At 41.3% G+C, this 15,875-nt stretch overlaps 1 protein-coding gene across 3 annotated transcripts in view; it reads left to right on the forward strand.

The window, feature by feature from the left end:
- The window catches only part of scai (suppressor of cancer cell invasion), a 199,361-nt gene that overhangs the window by 111,699 nt on the left and 71,787 nt on the right, over nucleotides 1-15,875 (forward strand). For all 3 annotated transcript variants that reach the window (XM_087998426.1, XM_087998425.1, XM_087998427.1), the window contains 4 exons: nucleotides 8,451-8,546; nucleotides 11,179-11,265; nucleotides 11,996-12,094; nucleotides 12,432-12,528. In XM_087998426.1, coding sequence (XP_087854552.1) covers nucleotides 8,451-8,546; nucleotides 11,179-11,265; nucleotides 11,996-12,094; nucleotides 12,432-12,528 — 379 coding nt within the window. The remainder of the gene's footprint in view (nucleotides 1-8,450; nucleotides 8,547-11,178; nucleotides 11,266-11,995; nucleotides 12,095-12,431; nucleotides 12,529-15,875) is intronic.

The raw sequence follows: 15,875 nt of genomic DNA on the forward strand, positions 1-15,875 counted from the left end.
CACCTTTCACTCTGAAGCTGCCTCACAGCTTCCTGCACTTCTTGCTTTGATAATGGGGCATTGAGAAAGGACTGTTGTTTGGAGTCTCACATGGGAGCTTCAGATCTCTAAAAAGATTCCATTTTGGTCTGTCCCTCCTCAATCCTCAGATTGGTATAGCTTAGAGTAAAATCTCTGGAACGCCACATTAATCTTTTTAGAATCACATGTTAGGTTCCCAGACTCTTCTCTAATCGCCGTGATGGTTTGTGGGCACTCCTCTTTCTGGCAAGGTTTGGTAAGTATTTGCCTGGCTTGTCACTATGCTCATATAACCTTTACTTTGCAAAAGCCAGCTCCTTCTTTGCTGTCTGCGTGAGCACGGAATTTAGTGCAAACCGCAATGCCGTAATCCTCTGTAGTTTGACCGACAAGGGTCTGTCAAAGTAGGCCTTCTCGGCTGCCTTCAACCGTGCTTCAAGGAGACGTTGCTGCTCACCCTTCTGCTTCCTATGGTGGAATATGAAATAACTAATTCTCTAGCATAGGCTTTGGCAGTTTCCCATAGAATGGATGTGCACTCAACCTAGCCTATGTTGATGTCTCTGAGCGCCCGAAATTCCCTAGAGAAATATTCCACAAACTTACTATCCACGAGAATAAAGGGATCCATTAGTCAGTATCTTGAACCAACTGTAACGTCCTTAATTTTAACCATAAGGTACACTGGAGCATGATCAGAGATGGTAATATTACCAATCGTAAAAGATGCCACCAGACCTAGGGTTAATGCAGGGGTCAGAAAAAAATCAATCCTTGTGTGACATCTGTGTGGATTAAAGAAAAACATGAAATCCCTACCTTTAGGTGGAGACGCCTCCAGACATCTGCCAACCCTAATTCCCCACACAGACCCACTAATGGTTTAGTTTGTACAGAGGGTATCAAGGGATTTTTGAACAACCTGTCTACTGTGGGGTCCATGAGACAGTTAAAATCTTCCCCCTATAATGATGTGCCAAGACTTGAGACTTATCAGTTTAGAAAAGTTAAAAATCACACAACACCAGGTTATAGTCCAACAGGTTTAATTGGAAGCACACGAGCTTTCGGAGCGACGCTCCTTCATCAGGTGGTAGTCACCTGACTACCTGTTGGACTATAACCTGGTGTTGTGTGATTTTTAACTTTGTCCACCCCAGTCCAACACTGGCATCTCCAAATCCGTTTAGAAAAAGCATCTACAAAAATTTAAGGAGATGAGCTGGGGGATAATAAACATTTAAAACACCGTATTCTTCCCCATTTATCAAGGCTTTAAGAATTACAAACCTCCCATATGTGTCTTTAACACATTGCAACAATTTAAATGGGAGATTTTTCCTAACCAATATAGCCACTCCCCTACTTCTGGTATTAAATGATGAAAAATAAACTCGGTCAAAGCCATTCTGCTGTAATTTCAGATGCTCCTTGTCATCCAAATGTGTTTCCTGTAACAAAGCAATATCCACCTTCTTCTTTCTAAGACTCAAGAGCACCTTCTTCCTCTTAATTGGTGAGCGACTTCCCTTTATATTTTTTTTTCCTTTGTGGTAGTGCTTTTTTTTCCTTTCCTTGTGCGGTAGTGCTTATTTTTTTCCCCAGCACCCATGGTGTGTGTGTGCAGGTGTGAGAAACAGTGAAAGACACAAAGTGCACGAATCTTTATTCAAATTCCACCACCAGGAAGATAGGAAAACACCCGGGTGGCCAGTGACAAACACTGCCCTTCACATCAAAGGGCAGTGCTGTGTGATCAAAACAGTGAAGGGGAGGGTAGGGACTAAATCAAAATAGAGTTGGAGGGAGAAATAATGCACTCCACTCCCTGTGGCGTCCACCTCTCCCTGAACAACTCCAGGGTGTTGGTGGACACCACGTGCTCCTTCTCCAAGGACACCCGGGCGACTTCCCTTTATATTCCAGGTACACCATTTAATCAAATCATTAGTCATAATCTTCTGCAATTAAATTTAAATTCCAGAGAGGAGGAACCTGAACCACAAACTGCTGATCCTGAGTGTCACATGATCCACCAAATATAAAAACTACATAAACTGAAACCACTACATTGAATAAATCTACAAAATTATTAAAAATAAAAAACAGCAAAAACCAAAAAGCAAACCAACATATAAAGCGCCAACAGTGCTGAATAGGGGTAGTTTCCCCCTCCTACTGCCCATAGGTAGGCATCTAACAATCTCAACCACCTTCACTTCTCCATGCTAGAGCCGCACCGTAAACACAAGCTGAAAAGAATAAACACCCCATAGAATATCGATATGAATTTTAAAAATTCTTTTATTAAAAAAAGGGGGAATAAATACCCCACCCATCCTTTGGTACATCCTAACTTAGAAATTGAAAATGTACATCTTAACCTTCGCCAGACATAGTTTAAACCAAATTATTATCAATTGAGGAAAAAAAAGAAAAATAAAGCTCCAACCTGATTTCCTCAGTTTCTTTTACAGAATGATAAACACATACCAAAACAACACTAGTTATACCTAGCACAATTGTTCAAACTAGGTTAGTTTGTCCACAAAGTCTCTTGCCTTCTCCAATGTGTCAAAAAGATGTATAGATCCATCTAAGGTGATCCTAAGCACTGCCGGATATCTCTGAGAGTACTGAATCCCAAGCTCCCTCAGTCTTCTCTTGACACCGTTGTAAGATTTTCATTTCTGGATCACTGCCGCTGAAAAGTCCTGAAAAAAACATGATCTTAGACTCCTCGTAAATTAGGGCCTTTGGATCCTTCCCCTGGACTCTGGAAGCCTGCATGACATTCTCCTTATCCCGGTAATGATGGAACCACACCAGGAGAGGACGAGGACATTGACTCAGACCCGATCTCCGCACTGCAACCCGGTGAGCCCTCTCTATCTTCAGTCCTCTCATGCCAGCCTCCAAGTCAAGGAACTTCGGCAGCCAATCTTCAACAAATTCCGCATGCCGCTCACCTTCCTTACTCTCAGGCAGACCGATGATCCAAATGTTTTTTTTCCTGCCCCTGTTTTCAAGATCATCCACTTGGTCATGAAAATTACTAACCTGCATCTTCAGGGCTTGGATCTCATCCTTAAACAAACTGGCATCAGCTTCCACCACTGTGAGCCTGTGCTCCACCTCATCCATCCTCTTCTCCAGGTCTCCCAGCTGCTGCTCAAGCTTCTGCATCATGAGAGACTGGAGCCAGCTTCTCTTCAATCTGTTTCCCCACCATCTCAAGATTTCGAGAGCTGGTTCACCAGGTAATTGGTTCCAAGGCTGCTGCAGGCTGAACTGCAGACCTGGCCTCGGATGTTCCTCCTCCCTTTTTCCGCATTTCTGTAAAACTGAAAATATAGGTAAGTTAATTTTTAGACATTTTTTGGGACTCCATGATCTTTCCGGAGTCCCAAGAAATCCCGATGACCTGGGTTGGGCGGATTAAAGGACCGTCCCGCTCCTGCTGTGATGCGAAGCTCTGCAGTGCAATCTTCTCAGATCGCTGCCATCTTAGATCACCCAGAACTGGATGACTATTTAACCAGACATTTATTTTTGGTTCTGATTTGGATGTTGCTAGGCAATTTAACTGTTCCAAGCCAACTGTAGGTAGATTTTCCAGGGTCTGTAGTCTTCTGGATACCGGCCTAATAGTTCCCTTACTCAGTTCAGGCCTAGTGGGAGTCTTTTGCTGTCTCAAGTCCACATACCAGCAGCAAGTACAGTGGCATGCTGGCCTGGATGCTTGAGAAAATGTTAACAGTTTGATAGAGGCTTGGCTTTGTCTTGGGCTTTTGGGCTGATGTAGAGTCCCTCTTTTCAGGATGTGCCCAGAGTGAGGCTATGCAATTGCCATCACTCACATGGTGTCCCCCAAGCTCAGTCAGCCTGGCGAGGGTGACCACTTCTGTCAGAATACCCTGTAACTCATCTGTTCCACTTGCTACATTTTCCAATGATAAAGCCAGTGTAGTGCCTGTTTGACGTCCAGTTGTGCTTCAGCTAGTAGCTGTTTTTGCATGGTTGCATGTTTAATCCCACATATCAGTCGCGCTCTCAACATCTCACTTAGGGTTAAACCAAAAGCCTCTGCCAGTTGACTTAACCTCATGAAAAATTTAGATATGGATTCCCCTGGTTCTCAAACTGCCAAGTAAATCCGATAGCGTCTCATATTTAGAGGAGGTTTGGAGGTCATAAAATTCCTTGGGTAAATCCATCAACTCTTGAAAGGTTTTAGTATCTGGTGCCTCAGGGAAAGTTAGACTTCTAATTACCATAAAAGCTGTGGGTCCACAAGCTGTCAGAAGAATTACTTGTTGTTTTTATCTGCCTAATGTTATTTGCCTGCGGGAAAAAACTTTTATTTGACACACTGGGTCCAGTCTTCAACAGCATGATTAAACGGGTTAAACTTTCTAAATAGCTTTGCGATGCCAGGAATACTTTCCCCAACCGGAAGACAACTGTTGGAAGTCAATCTCTTCAGGGATGTGTTTTCCTCTTGTCTCCACTGAAATAACTCCACGAAGGCCGGTATACCAGGTCATCCTTTATTTACATATGCACAGTTCATGACATGCAGCCAGCTAGCTCAGAGCGAACAGAAGTAGTTCACCCGCGTTTTAGCCTTAAGTTTGCACCTTTCAATTCTGAGACCATGCTGTCTGCTTGTAGACTCTCCCATGAAAGATACGTCCTGTCAGCGATTCCTCTTTCAAGCCGCTTAACAGTTCGATATGTTTCAGTGTGATCATCACTGATTCTTCTAAACTCCAGTGAGTAGAGTCCTAGCCTGTTTAAATTTTGCTGCTCAAACAATCCTGCCATACCAGGGATGATCGTAGTGAATATTATCTGAGTTGTCACCCGTGAACTAACATCAATCCCTTAAATAAGGGGACCAAAACTGCTCTCAGTATTCCAGATGCGGTCTCACTAACATCATGTATAGTTGCAGTTGTAAGACTTCCTTACTTTTATACTTTAACAGCCTTGAAGTGAAGGCCAACATTCCATTAGCTTTCCTGATTACCTACTGCGCCTGTGTGCCAGCTTTCTGTGTTTCATACACAAGTACTCCAAGTCCCTTTGTGATGGAGCTTTCTGCAGTTTTTCTCCATTTAAACAAACCTGTTCCTTTGTTCTCCTTTCCAAAGTGAACAATGTCACATTTTTCCACATTATACTTCATTTGCCATTTTTTTTACCTACTCATTTAAACTATAGATATCTCCCTAAACTTTACATCCCCCTCACAACTTGCCTTTCCACCTATTATGTCATTTCAAATTTGGCAACAGTACACATGTTTCATTTCCTCCAAGTCATTAATGTATATTGAAAACAGTTGCAGTCCAAGCACTGATCCCTGTATGGAACTCTATTGATTACAGGTTGCTAACCTGAAAAAGAACACCATATCCCCACTCACTGTTTCCTGTTCATTAACCAATTCTCTCTCAATGCCAGTTTACTATTTCCAACACTATGGACTCTTATCTTATGACTTAACATTTTGTGAGCCTTGTCAAACAGCTTCTGGGCATCCAAATCAATGCATCTCTTAGAACTCCTCTATATATTCCAGTTGCCACTTAGTCAAAAAATTCTGTTAATTAGTTAGACATGATTTTCCATTCATGAAGTCATCTTGCCTCTGTTGTGAAGCCATACTGACTCTGCTTGATTTTTGCTGTGTGTCATGAATTACCTCTTAAAATGCCTGCCATTATTTGCTTAATGTCTTTCCTGCTAATTTATCTGCCCATTTTATTTTGGCTATCTCTGTCCTCGTTTCATTGTAATTCCCTTTACTTAAGTAAAACACAATTGTCTCTGACCTAAGTTTCTTAGACTTGTAACTGAATATTAAATTTTATCATGTTGTGATCACTGCTTCCTAACAGATTTTTTACTCTGAGGTCAATTATTAAATCTACCTCATTACATGGTTGGCTCTGTGACATATTGCTCTAAGAAACTTTCCCCAATGCAAATCAACATGAAGATGAAGGTCACTCATAATTATTGCTCAAGTTCTTCTAACATACTCCTGTTATTTGTTGATCCGTACCCTTCCATACAGTGTGGCTGCTGTTTGGGGATCGATTCACTATGCCTACTAATGTAATCCTTACCTTGCTATTATTTATCTCCACTCAAATAGACTCTACATCATCCAAGCTTAGATCATCATCTCTCACAACTGTCCTTATTTCATTTCTTAGTAAGAATGCTACCCCACCATGTTTTCCTTCCCTCTTGTCTTTCCAAAAGGTCAAATATCCCTGAATGCTAAGTTCCTAGTTCTGATCTCCTCGTAATCACATTTCCGTAATGGTCATAATATCATAGCCATTTACCTGGATTTATGCTGTCAGTTCACCTACCTTATTCTGAATGCTATGTTATTTCATAATTGCCTAACTTATAAGAATTGGGTTGCAACCTGTTTTGTTCAATTTGATAGTCTTATTATGTTTTCATCATTTCCAAATTCAAGTATGGCTTGATTTAAGGTCCTCCTGTTAACCATATTACAAATGAATATAATAGGTCTCAATGCGCTCACTTTAATGGTAAGTGCTCAAGATTTACTTTTTCCAACTTATTTCTTTCTCTCCTCTGTTTGTTGATATGCTATTTTATGCAGTGATTTTGTTCATTTCCTCAGCTGGTAATTGTTTTCTGAACTCTAACTGAAGTACACTTGAGATCATAATTGCAATTTCCCAATATCATTCAAAATTAAAACTTTTTTAGTATTCCTAATGCAAACTTGAATTAACAATGTTTTTTAAAATGGTTATCCTATTCTGTTGACGTAGCTTTTATTAGCAGCGCAGCTGAAATTGCTACAATAGTGGGTCTAACAGCAACTGCTGATTGGATCAATGTCCTTATACTATCATTGTGCTCCAAATTTTTGTAGTTGATCTAATAGTCACATAGCAAAGTTGGTTCAGAAACTAGGAGTTTTTCCACTGCATGCTGACACTACTGTGATGGAAAGAGTATGCCAACAATCAAATCCTACTACTCCACCAACGGTAAACATTTGTTGATTCCATTACCAAAATAGCCAGTCACTTCTATTTTGTACTGCTTTTGAGAATAAAAGAAACCTCTGCCTGGTTTCTTTAATGAACTCTAAACAATCAGTTTGTTGTTGACAAAATGTATTCTCAAAGTGAGTGGCAACACTGATTGCCATTTAAGCTACAATCCAGAATTAAAACTATATCCCCTCAATCCTACACACCAACGCATGTCACAGATCACAAGAAGATAAGCCTGTAGTAATGACGGTTTTGTTTCTAAATAAAAACAAAAGGTATGGTCAACAACTCCTGTCGGCCAAGAGTTTGGAAACAAAGAATTGGATGCGATGACTCAGGAGCTTTCTTTTATGTTACTTTGCCGAATTGCTGACAGCCATAGATTGATGGTATATCCAGTTTGACTATGATCAATTTGGATTTGTATCTTTATAACATGATCACAGTTCAGCTTTTTAGGTTTACAAGGTAGACCAAAGTGCTATTATTTAGAAACTCTCAAGTTCTTTGAAACAGTGACTGAGAACACTTCAGGAGAGAGATTGCAACTTCTGAGGTGTCTTCTGTACTCTGACTCTTGGATCTGTCAAACAGAACACCAAATCCAGAAAGGGTTGTAAGGCAACTATTAGCATAATCATCTCGATCCTCTCAAAGCTAACCTTGCCACTAAATAAGGCAATAAAACCTATCTCTTATCCCCTGGAAAGCTTTGTTTAGTTGCATCTCTAAATTCATTTTATTTACAATAAAAACAGCACATATTAAGCATTGACTTCATTTTCAAGAAATCACATGGTTAACAACCTCTTTAATCTAGTGGATGTACACATTTTAAAATGCTTGCATTCTTCCATCACCTCCCTGATCGGTTGTACCTGTCATGAAGGTGATGCTGATTGTGTCACAATATTCAGTTATTGACAGCGAGATGAACTCCATCAACTAGACCACCTACAACCACCCCTCATTACCTGATTCTACCACTGCATCTAGATCTGCCCTAATTTGGCCTTCTGTGGCTCAGTGCTGAATCTTGTCAAATAACAATCCTACAAAGTACCTAACAATGTTTGAGTGCGTTCACTGTCCTGTATGAGTTAGAGTTGTTGAAATTAAGGCTGTAATAATTCTAATTTAGGCAATGTGGATTTTTTAGTATTATTTCGAACATACAAAATAACAATATTTGTTGCATTACCTGTTTAACAATATGAATATGTAGTTAAAGCTTTGACTTTATACTTTGTTAGCTGTCAATTATACACCAAACCTCAATTCCTTGACTCTGCCTCTTGATTTAGCCTGAAAAAGCTTGTTTTTACAAATTTACTTCTCAGGTTTAAAGTAAATTTTATTCTGTTTTAACAGGGACTTACCTCAGTATGGTCAGAAACAATGGCAGTCATATTTTGGACGTACTTTTGATGTTTACACGAAGCTCTGGAAATTCCAACAACAGCATAGGTTGGGAGAAATTTTGTTTTACAGTGTATGCAATGAAATAATATTTTGTTTGCAATAAACTACTCCAAAGTAAAGAAAATGGATATGATCTATCCTATCACCTGACATCCTTTTTGGTTCTACAGCAAGCTAGATAAAAGTACTACTAGCGTTGATGTCAGATTGTTTTTCACAATGCGAGTAACTTCCCTTAAGAGTTAGTTTAGCGAAGTTTATAAAGTTCACTTAATCAGTTTATGTTTCAGTTAAGGATTGAGAGGAGTTCATGTGTAGGCCTTATACAGTGTGTGCTTGACTGTGCATTGATTCATATATGCAAAAATTCATGTAATTCCAATATTGAGGTGAGTGGTCCAACATGTTGCAGTTTTGTTCATGTTTGACAATACTATTCTAACCATCAGGTGAAATAATTAAATTAAAGCAGGGTTCAGTACTTTAGCCAAATGTGTAAGAAGTGGTATTCATAATATTCAGTCTTTCAATCTTACAGTCCCATTCCCATTTAGGTGTGAAGGCATTAATGAGATTACATTTATTTACCTAACTTATTTACCCGGAAATTATAAGTATGTGGAACTTGCTGCCACTAGAAGTAATTCAAACAAATAGCATACATAGATGCATTGATGACAGGGTAGCTCAATAATCCAGGAGGGGGAAAGAGAATAGAAAAGATGACCAAACAGGTGGATGAAGGTAATGCAGTTGATGTGGTGTATATGGATTTTAGTATGATGTTTGATAAGGCTATTGCACAAAAAAACGGAGGCATGGGATTGAGTGTGATTTAGTGGTTAGGATCAGAAATTGACTAGCTGAAAGAAGACAGAGGATGGTGGTTGATGGGAAATATTCATCCTGGAGTTCAGTTACTCATGATGTACTGCAAGGATCTGTTTTGGGTCCATGTTGTTTTTACAAATGACCTGGATGAGGGCATAGAAGGATGGGTTAGTACATTTGCAGATGACAATAAGGTCGGTACACTTGTGAATAGTTACAAAGGATATTGTAGGTGACAGAGGGACATTGATAAGCTGCAGAGCTGGGCTGAGAGATGGCAAATGGAGTTTAATGCGGAAAAGTGTGAGGTGATTCACTTTGGAAGGAGTATCAGGAATGCAGAGTACTGGGCTAATGGTAAGATTCTTGGTAGTGTAGTTAAACAGAGAGATCTTGGTGTCCAGGTACATAGATCCTTGAAAGTTGCCACCCAGGTTGATAGGATGGCAAGAAGGTATATGGTTTGTTAGCTTTTATTGGTAGAGGGATTGAGTTTTGGAACCATGAGGTCATGCTGCAGCTGTACAAAACACTGGTGCGGCCACACTTGGAGTATTGCGTACAGTTCTGGTCACTGAATTATAGGAAAGATGTCGAAGCTTTGGAAAGGGTTGAGAGGAGATTTACTAGGATGTTGCCTGTTTGGAAGGAAGGTCTTCTGAGGAAAGTCTGAGGGACTTGAGGCTGTTTTCATTAGAGAGAGGAAGTTGAGAGGTGACTTAATTGAGACATCCAAAATAATCAGAGGGTTAGATAGGTTGGACAATGAGAGCCTTTTTCCTCTGATGGCAATGGCTAGCATGAGGGGACATAGCTTTAAATTGAGGGGTGATAGATGTAGGACAGATATTAGAGGTAGTTTCTTTACTGAGAGTTGGAGGGGCATGGAATACACTGCCTGCAGCAGTAATAGACTCGCCAACTTTAATGACGTTTAAATGGCCATTGGATTGGCATATGGATGCGAATGGAATAGTGTACGTTAGATCGGCTTCAGATTGATTTCACATGTCGGTGCAACATCGAGGGCCGAAGGGCCTGTACTGCGCTGTAATGCTCTATGTTCTAATGTTCTATGTTCTAAAATTTTATTGACATAGTTGGCAGTGGGAGGAGGCTGATGTGAAGGATGGTTAAGTTGGGCTGAAAGGCTTGTTTCTTTGTAAATTCCCTGTAGTACAATGTTGTTTCCAACTTGGCTCTGAGTGCTAAATGATATCGTCACATCAAGAGGAAAATGTACTTTGAACAACTCATTATCTCGCTTACTTTGACAAAACTGGAGTTGAACTATGGTGATATGTTTGGATGAGAAAAATACAGGAGACTGATCTGAAAACCCACCCAGACCCATTTCCCTCTGATTAATGCACCTAACACTATGGGCAATTTAGCAAGGCCAATCCACCTGACCTGCACATCTTTTGGACTGTGGGAGGAAACTGGAACACCCAGAGGAAACCCACGCAAACACTGAGAGAATGTGCAAACTCCACGCAGACAGTCCCCCGAGGCTGGAATTGAACCTGGGACCCTGTGCCGTGAGACAGCAGTGCTAACCACTGAGCCACCGTGTCGCCCAATGTGCTACTATATGATTAATTTTGCTGACATAAGCAATAGGTAGTACTCTGCATTTCATTGCATTGCATGCACATTTTGGTTGAAACTTTAAAATTGTTGTAAATTGCACTTCACTGGCACTGTAAAACTAATATTCATTGAATACACAAGCACCAAGTTGGAATTTATCTGTGCAATTTCTTTTGAAAGTTTAGTTCATATGGATAATATATCTTACGCATGATTGTACTTTTTTTTTTTATTTGTCCATTGTTCATTCCAGGCAAATTTTGGACAATCGGTATGGCCTGAAGAGGTGGCAGATTGGAGAAATTGCTTCAAAGATAGGACAACTCTACTACCATTATTAGTAAGTTGGCTTTTTTGGTGTGGTTGAAAGCAAATGAATTACCATGATCACTTGGGGAAATTATTTACTCAAGCAGTCAGTAACCACTTCAGGCAATCTTGTATTTGCAATATGCAAAATTAACATTTAATGTTGCACTGGTCCTCTTCTGTCTTGGCTCCTACCTTGTGCTTTGGCAGCTTTGCTTGGGGATCAAACACTGTGCAAAAGTGGTGATTAGAAGTAATGTCTGAGGAATTTGGTATATCTACTTGTAATAAGAACTGCAAAATATGTATTAATGACATCCAATACCAGTGGAATTAGAATTTCTGATTTTTTTTTTCTCTCTCTCTCTCTCTCTCTCTCTCTCTCTCTCTCTCTCTCTCTCTCTCTCTCTCTCTCTCTCTCTCTCTCTCTCTCACACACACAAACACACACACACACACACACACACACACAGTTTACTCTGTCTGTCACTGTGTACTCCAACTCTCTCTTGTCTTTCTCTTCTCTTCTTCTCTGTCTCAAGGATAGGAAAAAAAAGGAGAGAAATTACCAAACTGTATTTGTTTCCTTTAGGGATGTGAATAGCCTGATAAAACTTGTAAACCATTAATTCTTATAAAAGAAAAAAAACTAACTTGTAGCTTGCAGGTATTGTTCATCTTTTAAAACATTTTAATGTATGTCTCAATGTTTAGCTGCCATATATTTCTGTTCGTTCTTTTCATGACATTCCAATCTTTAGCTTGCGTACTTCTGAGACCAGTTATCTGAATGAAGCATTTTCCTTCTACTCTGCAATAAGACAAAGGGCCTACTACTCCCAGGTCACTAAGGAGGATAGGTATGCTAACCAAGATACATTCATGCAAACTTTTTTGTGTATATAACTACAAGTATAGATCTATATATGCATATCAGATTTGGTTATATAAAAGGCATATGTACTAAAATACCCTTGCCAATATCTGTTTTTATTTCTTTTTTATGGTGCTAATGTTTTCATGAAAGGCCTTGAATTAAAAGAGCAAAGTTAGAAGAGTGATTAAATTATTTTGGAAAATTTAGTTTGTGTTAAATTTTACCTTATATTAAACTTGTTTTTACTTTTTTCCTGATTTAGTTGGGTTACTCAATGTTTCTTTGCTTTGAATCCATTTGGGTTTGCTCACTTCCTGTAGGCCTGAACTTGTGGTTAAAAAGCTACGGTATTACGCACGATACATCGTTGTTTGTCTGCTCCTCAATAAAATGGACCTTGTTGGAGACCTAGTTAAGGTATGGGATTTATTTTTAACTGTGTTTCTATTTATAAAATTTCAGAGATATCTACAGTGAAGAAGCATTTGTGTATGGCTTCATGCATTAACTACTGCATTGCCATTGACTGTATTGTTCAATCTCAGGGAAGCTGAAACCGTATGTGGAAAACTCTGCCATTCTGTTAGATCCAAAACTGAGCCTGAAATTGGTAATATATCTATCTTTAAAATAGCCATTTTTATCTATATAATATTGCCAGCTTCCGTCTTTACCTCATCTCCACCTACTGAAAACTATAATTTTTGTTATATAGAGACTGTTTTGCCCAAGTTCTTCCCTGCTGCCTCCTACCTTCAAATATGTCTGTGAATATTGGAGGAATGGTTAGTAAGTTTGCACATGACTGCATTTTTTTTGTTAGAGAAAATGAAGTAAAGACCTTTTTTTACTATTTACTCTGTTATTCCCCTTGATGTAGTAACAACACAGGGTCATGTTGATAGGGTGTTGAGTTAAGAATTGAGATTGAAGAAATGAAAATATATTTTTCCTCACTTATTTTTGCCTTTCCTGAAGCAACAGTAGAAGTGATTCTGGGAAGTATACAAAGAATGAAATTAGAGTATTTCCTAATTTCTAATTAGCTACTTATGTGATTCATTTCAACACATCACCTGAATTTTCAGATGCTCTCATTTAACAGAACCTACTTTCTGCTATTTTAAAAATCCTGATGCATTAATTTGGGTTTGGGTTTTGACATTAATCTTACATTACTTAATAAAATGTGTATAAAATAAATTCAACCATGTATGGATACATGGTTATTATATAGACACGGGCAAAAAGACGCCACATATGCAGCAGAGTGCCCATGCTCTTTTTTCTTTTTGTCCTTGAAGGGTTTGTGGTTTCCAAATAAATGATTCAATTTTTCTAATTAATTCTCCATCTTCCGAGTTATGCATTTTTCCACAATTTTAACTCTTCTTATTCTTTCTTCGGATGTGGGCATCGTTGGTAAGATCAGCGTTTGTTGTCCATCCATTATTGCCTTTGAGAGGATCGTAGTGAGCCATTGTCTCCTTGGATCACTACAGTTCATTTGGTGGTCATACGCCCACATTAATGTCGTTAGGGAGTTCCAGATTTTTGATGAGCATCACTAGAGAAATGGTGATATAATTTCAAATCAGGATTGGAGGTTGTCAGTTTGGTAGGTGCTGTTGAAGGTTGCATGATTTATTGCAGTGTATCTTGCCATTGTGCACTGACAGAGAGAGAAAGTGAATGTTTACAATGGTGATGGGGTTGAAAAGTGTGGTGCTGGAAAAGCGCAGCAGGCCAGCAGCATCCGAGGAGCAGGGGAATCGACGTTTCGGGCATAAGCCCTTCTTCAGGAATGAGGCTGGTGTGCCAAGCAGGCTGAGATAAAAGGTTGGAGGGGAGGGATTTGGGGGAGGGGTGCTGGGAATACGATAGGTGGGAGGAGGTGAGGGTGAGGGTGATAGGCCAGAGAGGGGGTGGGGGCGGAAAGGTCGGGAAGAAGATTCAGGTCAAGAGGGCGGTGCTGAATTCGGGGGTTGGGACTGAGATAAGGTGGCAGGAGGGTAAATGAGGAAGCTGGAGAAATGTACATTCATCCCGTGTGGTTGGAGAGTTCCTAGACGGAAGATGAGGTGCTCTTCCCCCAGGCGTCGTGTGGCCAGGGTCTGGCGATGGAGGAGGCCATAGACTTGCATGTCCTTGGTGGAGCGGGAGGGGGAGTTAAAGTGTTCAGCCACAGGACATTGGGTTGGTTGGTACGGCTGTTCCCTGAAATGTTCCACAAGTAGGCGGCTGTCTTACCAATGTGGAGGAGACCACTTTGGGTGCAACGGATACAATAAATGATGTGTGTGGAGGTGAATTTGCAACAGATATGGAAGGATCCATTGGTGCCTTAGAGGGATGTGAGGGGGGAGGTGTGGGCGCACCTCCGCCCTTTAACCCGGCCCCTCCAATCGCCAAAAGGACACAACCCCACTGGTCCTCACCTTCCACCCCACCAGCCTCCCGGATACATCGTATCATCCTCCGTCCTTTCCGCCACCTCCAAACAGACCCCACCACCAGGGGTATATTTCCCTCCCCACCCCTATCAGCGTTCCAGCGAGACCACTCCCTCTGCGGCTCCCTCGTCAGGTCCACACCCCCCACCAACCCAACCTCCACTTCCGGCACCTTCCCCTGCAACCGCAAGAAGTGCAAAACTTGCGCCCATACCTCCGCCCTCACCTCCCTCCAAGGCCCCAATGGATCCTTCCATATCCATCGCAAATTCACCTGCACCCCCACACACATCATTTACTGTATCCGCTGCACCCGATGTGGTCTCCTCTACATTGGGGAGACAGGCTGCCTACTTGCGGAACGTTTCAGGGAACACCTCTGGGACACCCGCATCAACCAACCCAACTGCCCCATGGCTGAACACTTTAACTCCCCCTCCCACTCCGCCAAGGACATGCAGGTCCTTGGCCTCCTCCATCGCCAGACCCTGGCCACACGACGCCTGGAGGAAGAGCGTCTCATCTTCCGCCTAGGAACCCTCCAACCACACGGGATGAATGTACATTTCTCCAGCTTCCTCATTTCCCCTCCCCCACCTTATCTCAGTCCCAACCCCCCGAATTCAGCACCGCCCTCTTGACCTGCAATCTTCTTCCCAACCTGTCCATCCCCACCCCCTCTCCGGCCTATCACCCTCGCCCTCACCCTCACCTCCTTCCACCTATCGTATTCCCAGCGCCCTTCCCCCAAATTCCCCCCCCCCACCTTTTATCTCAGCCCGCTTGGCACACCAGCCTCATTCCTGAAGAAGGGCTTATACCTGAAACGTCGATTCTCCTGTTCCTCGGATGCTGCCTGGCCTGCTGCGCTTTTCCAGCACCACACTTTTCAACTCTGGTCTCCAGCATCTGCAGTCCTCACTTTCTCCCAATGGTGATGGGATGCTGATCAAGCAGACTGCTTTGTCCTGGATGCTGTCAAGCTTCTTGAGTGTTGATGGGTCTTCATTCGTCCAGGCAAGTGGGGAAAATTGCATCACACTGCAGCTAATTTCTTGTAGATGATGGATAGGCATTGAGGATTTGGGAGTTGATTTACTTGCCACAGAATTCCGAGTATCTGACCTGCTCTTGTGGACACAGTATTTCCATGACTGGTCACAGTCAGTTTATGGTCATCAGTAATCACCAGGATGTTGATAGTGGATGATTCAGGGATGGTAATGTCTTTTGGATTTCAAAAAGAACTGCTGAATTTCTTTCTTGAAATGGTCGTAGCCTAATGTCTGCGTGACTTGAATGACATTTGCC

Source organism: Chiloscyllium plagiosum, unplaced genomic scaffold, assembly GCF_037043375.1.
Source record: "Chiloscyllium plagiosum isolate Xiang-an unplaced genomic scaffold, Cpla_swu_hap1 HiC_scaffold_21, whole genome shotgun sequence".
NCBI classification, from domain to species: domain Eukaryota; kingdom Metazoa; phylum Chordata; class Chondrichthyes; order Orectolobiformes; family Hemiscylliidae; genus Chiloscyllium; species Chiloscyllium plagiosum.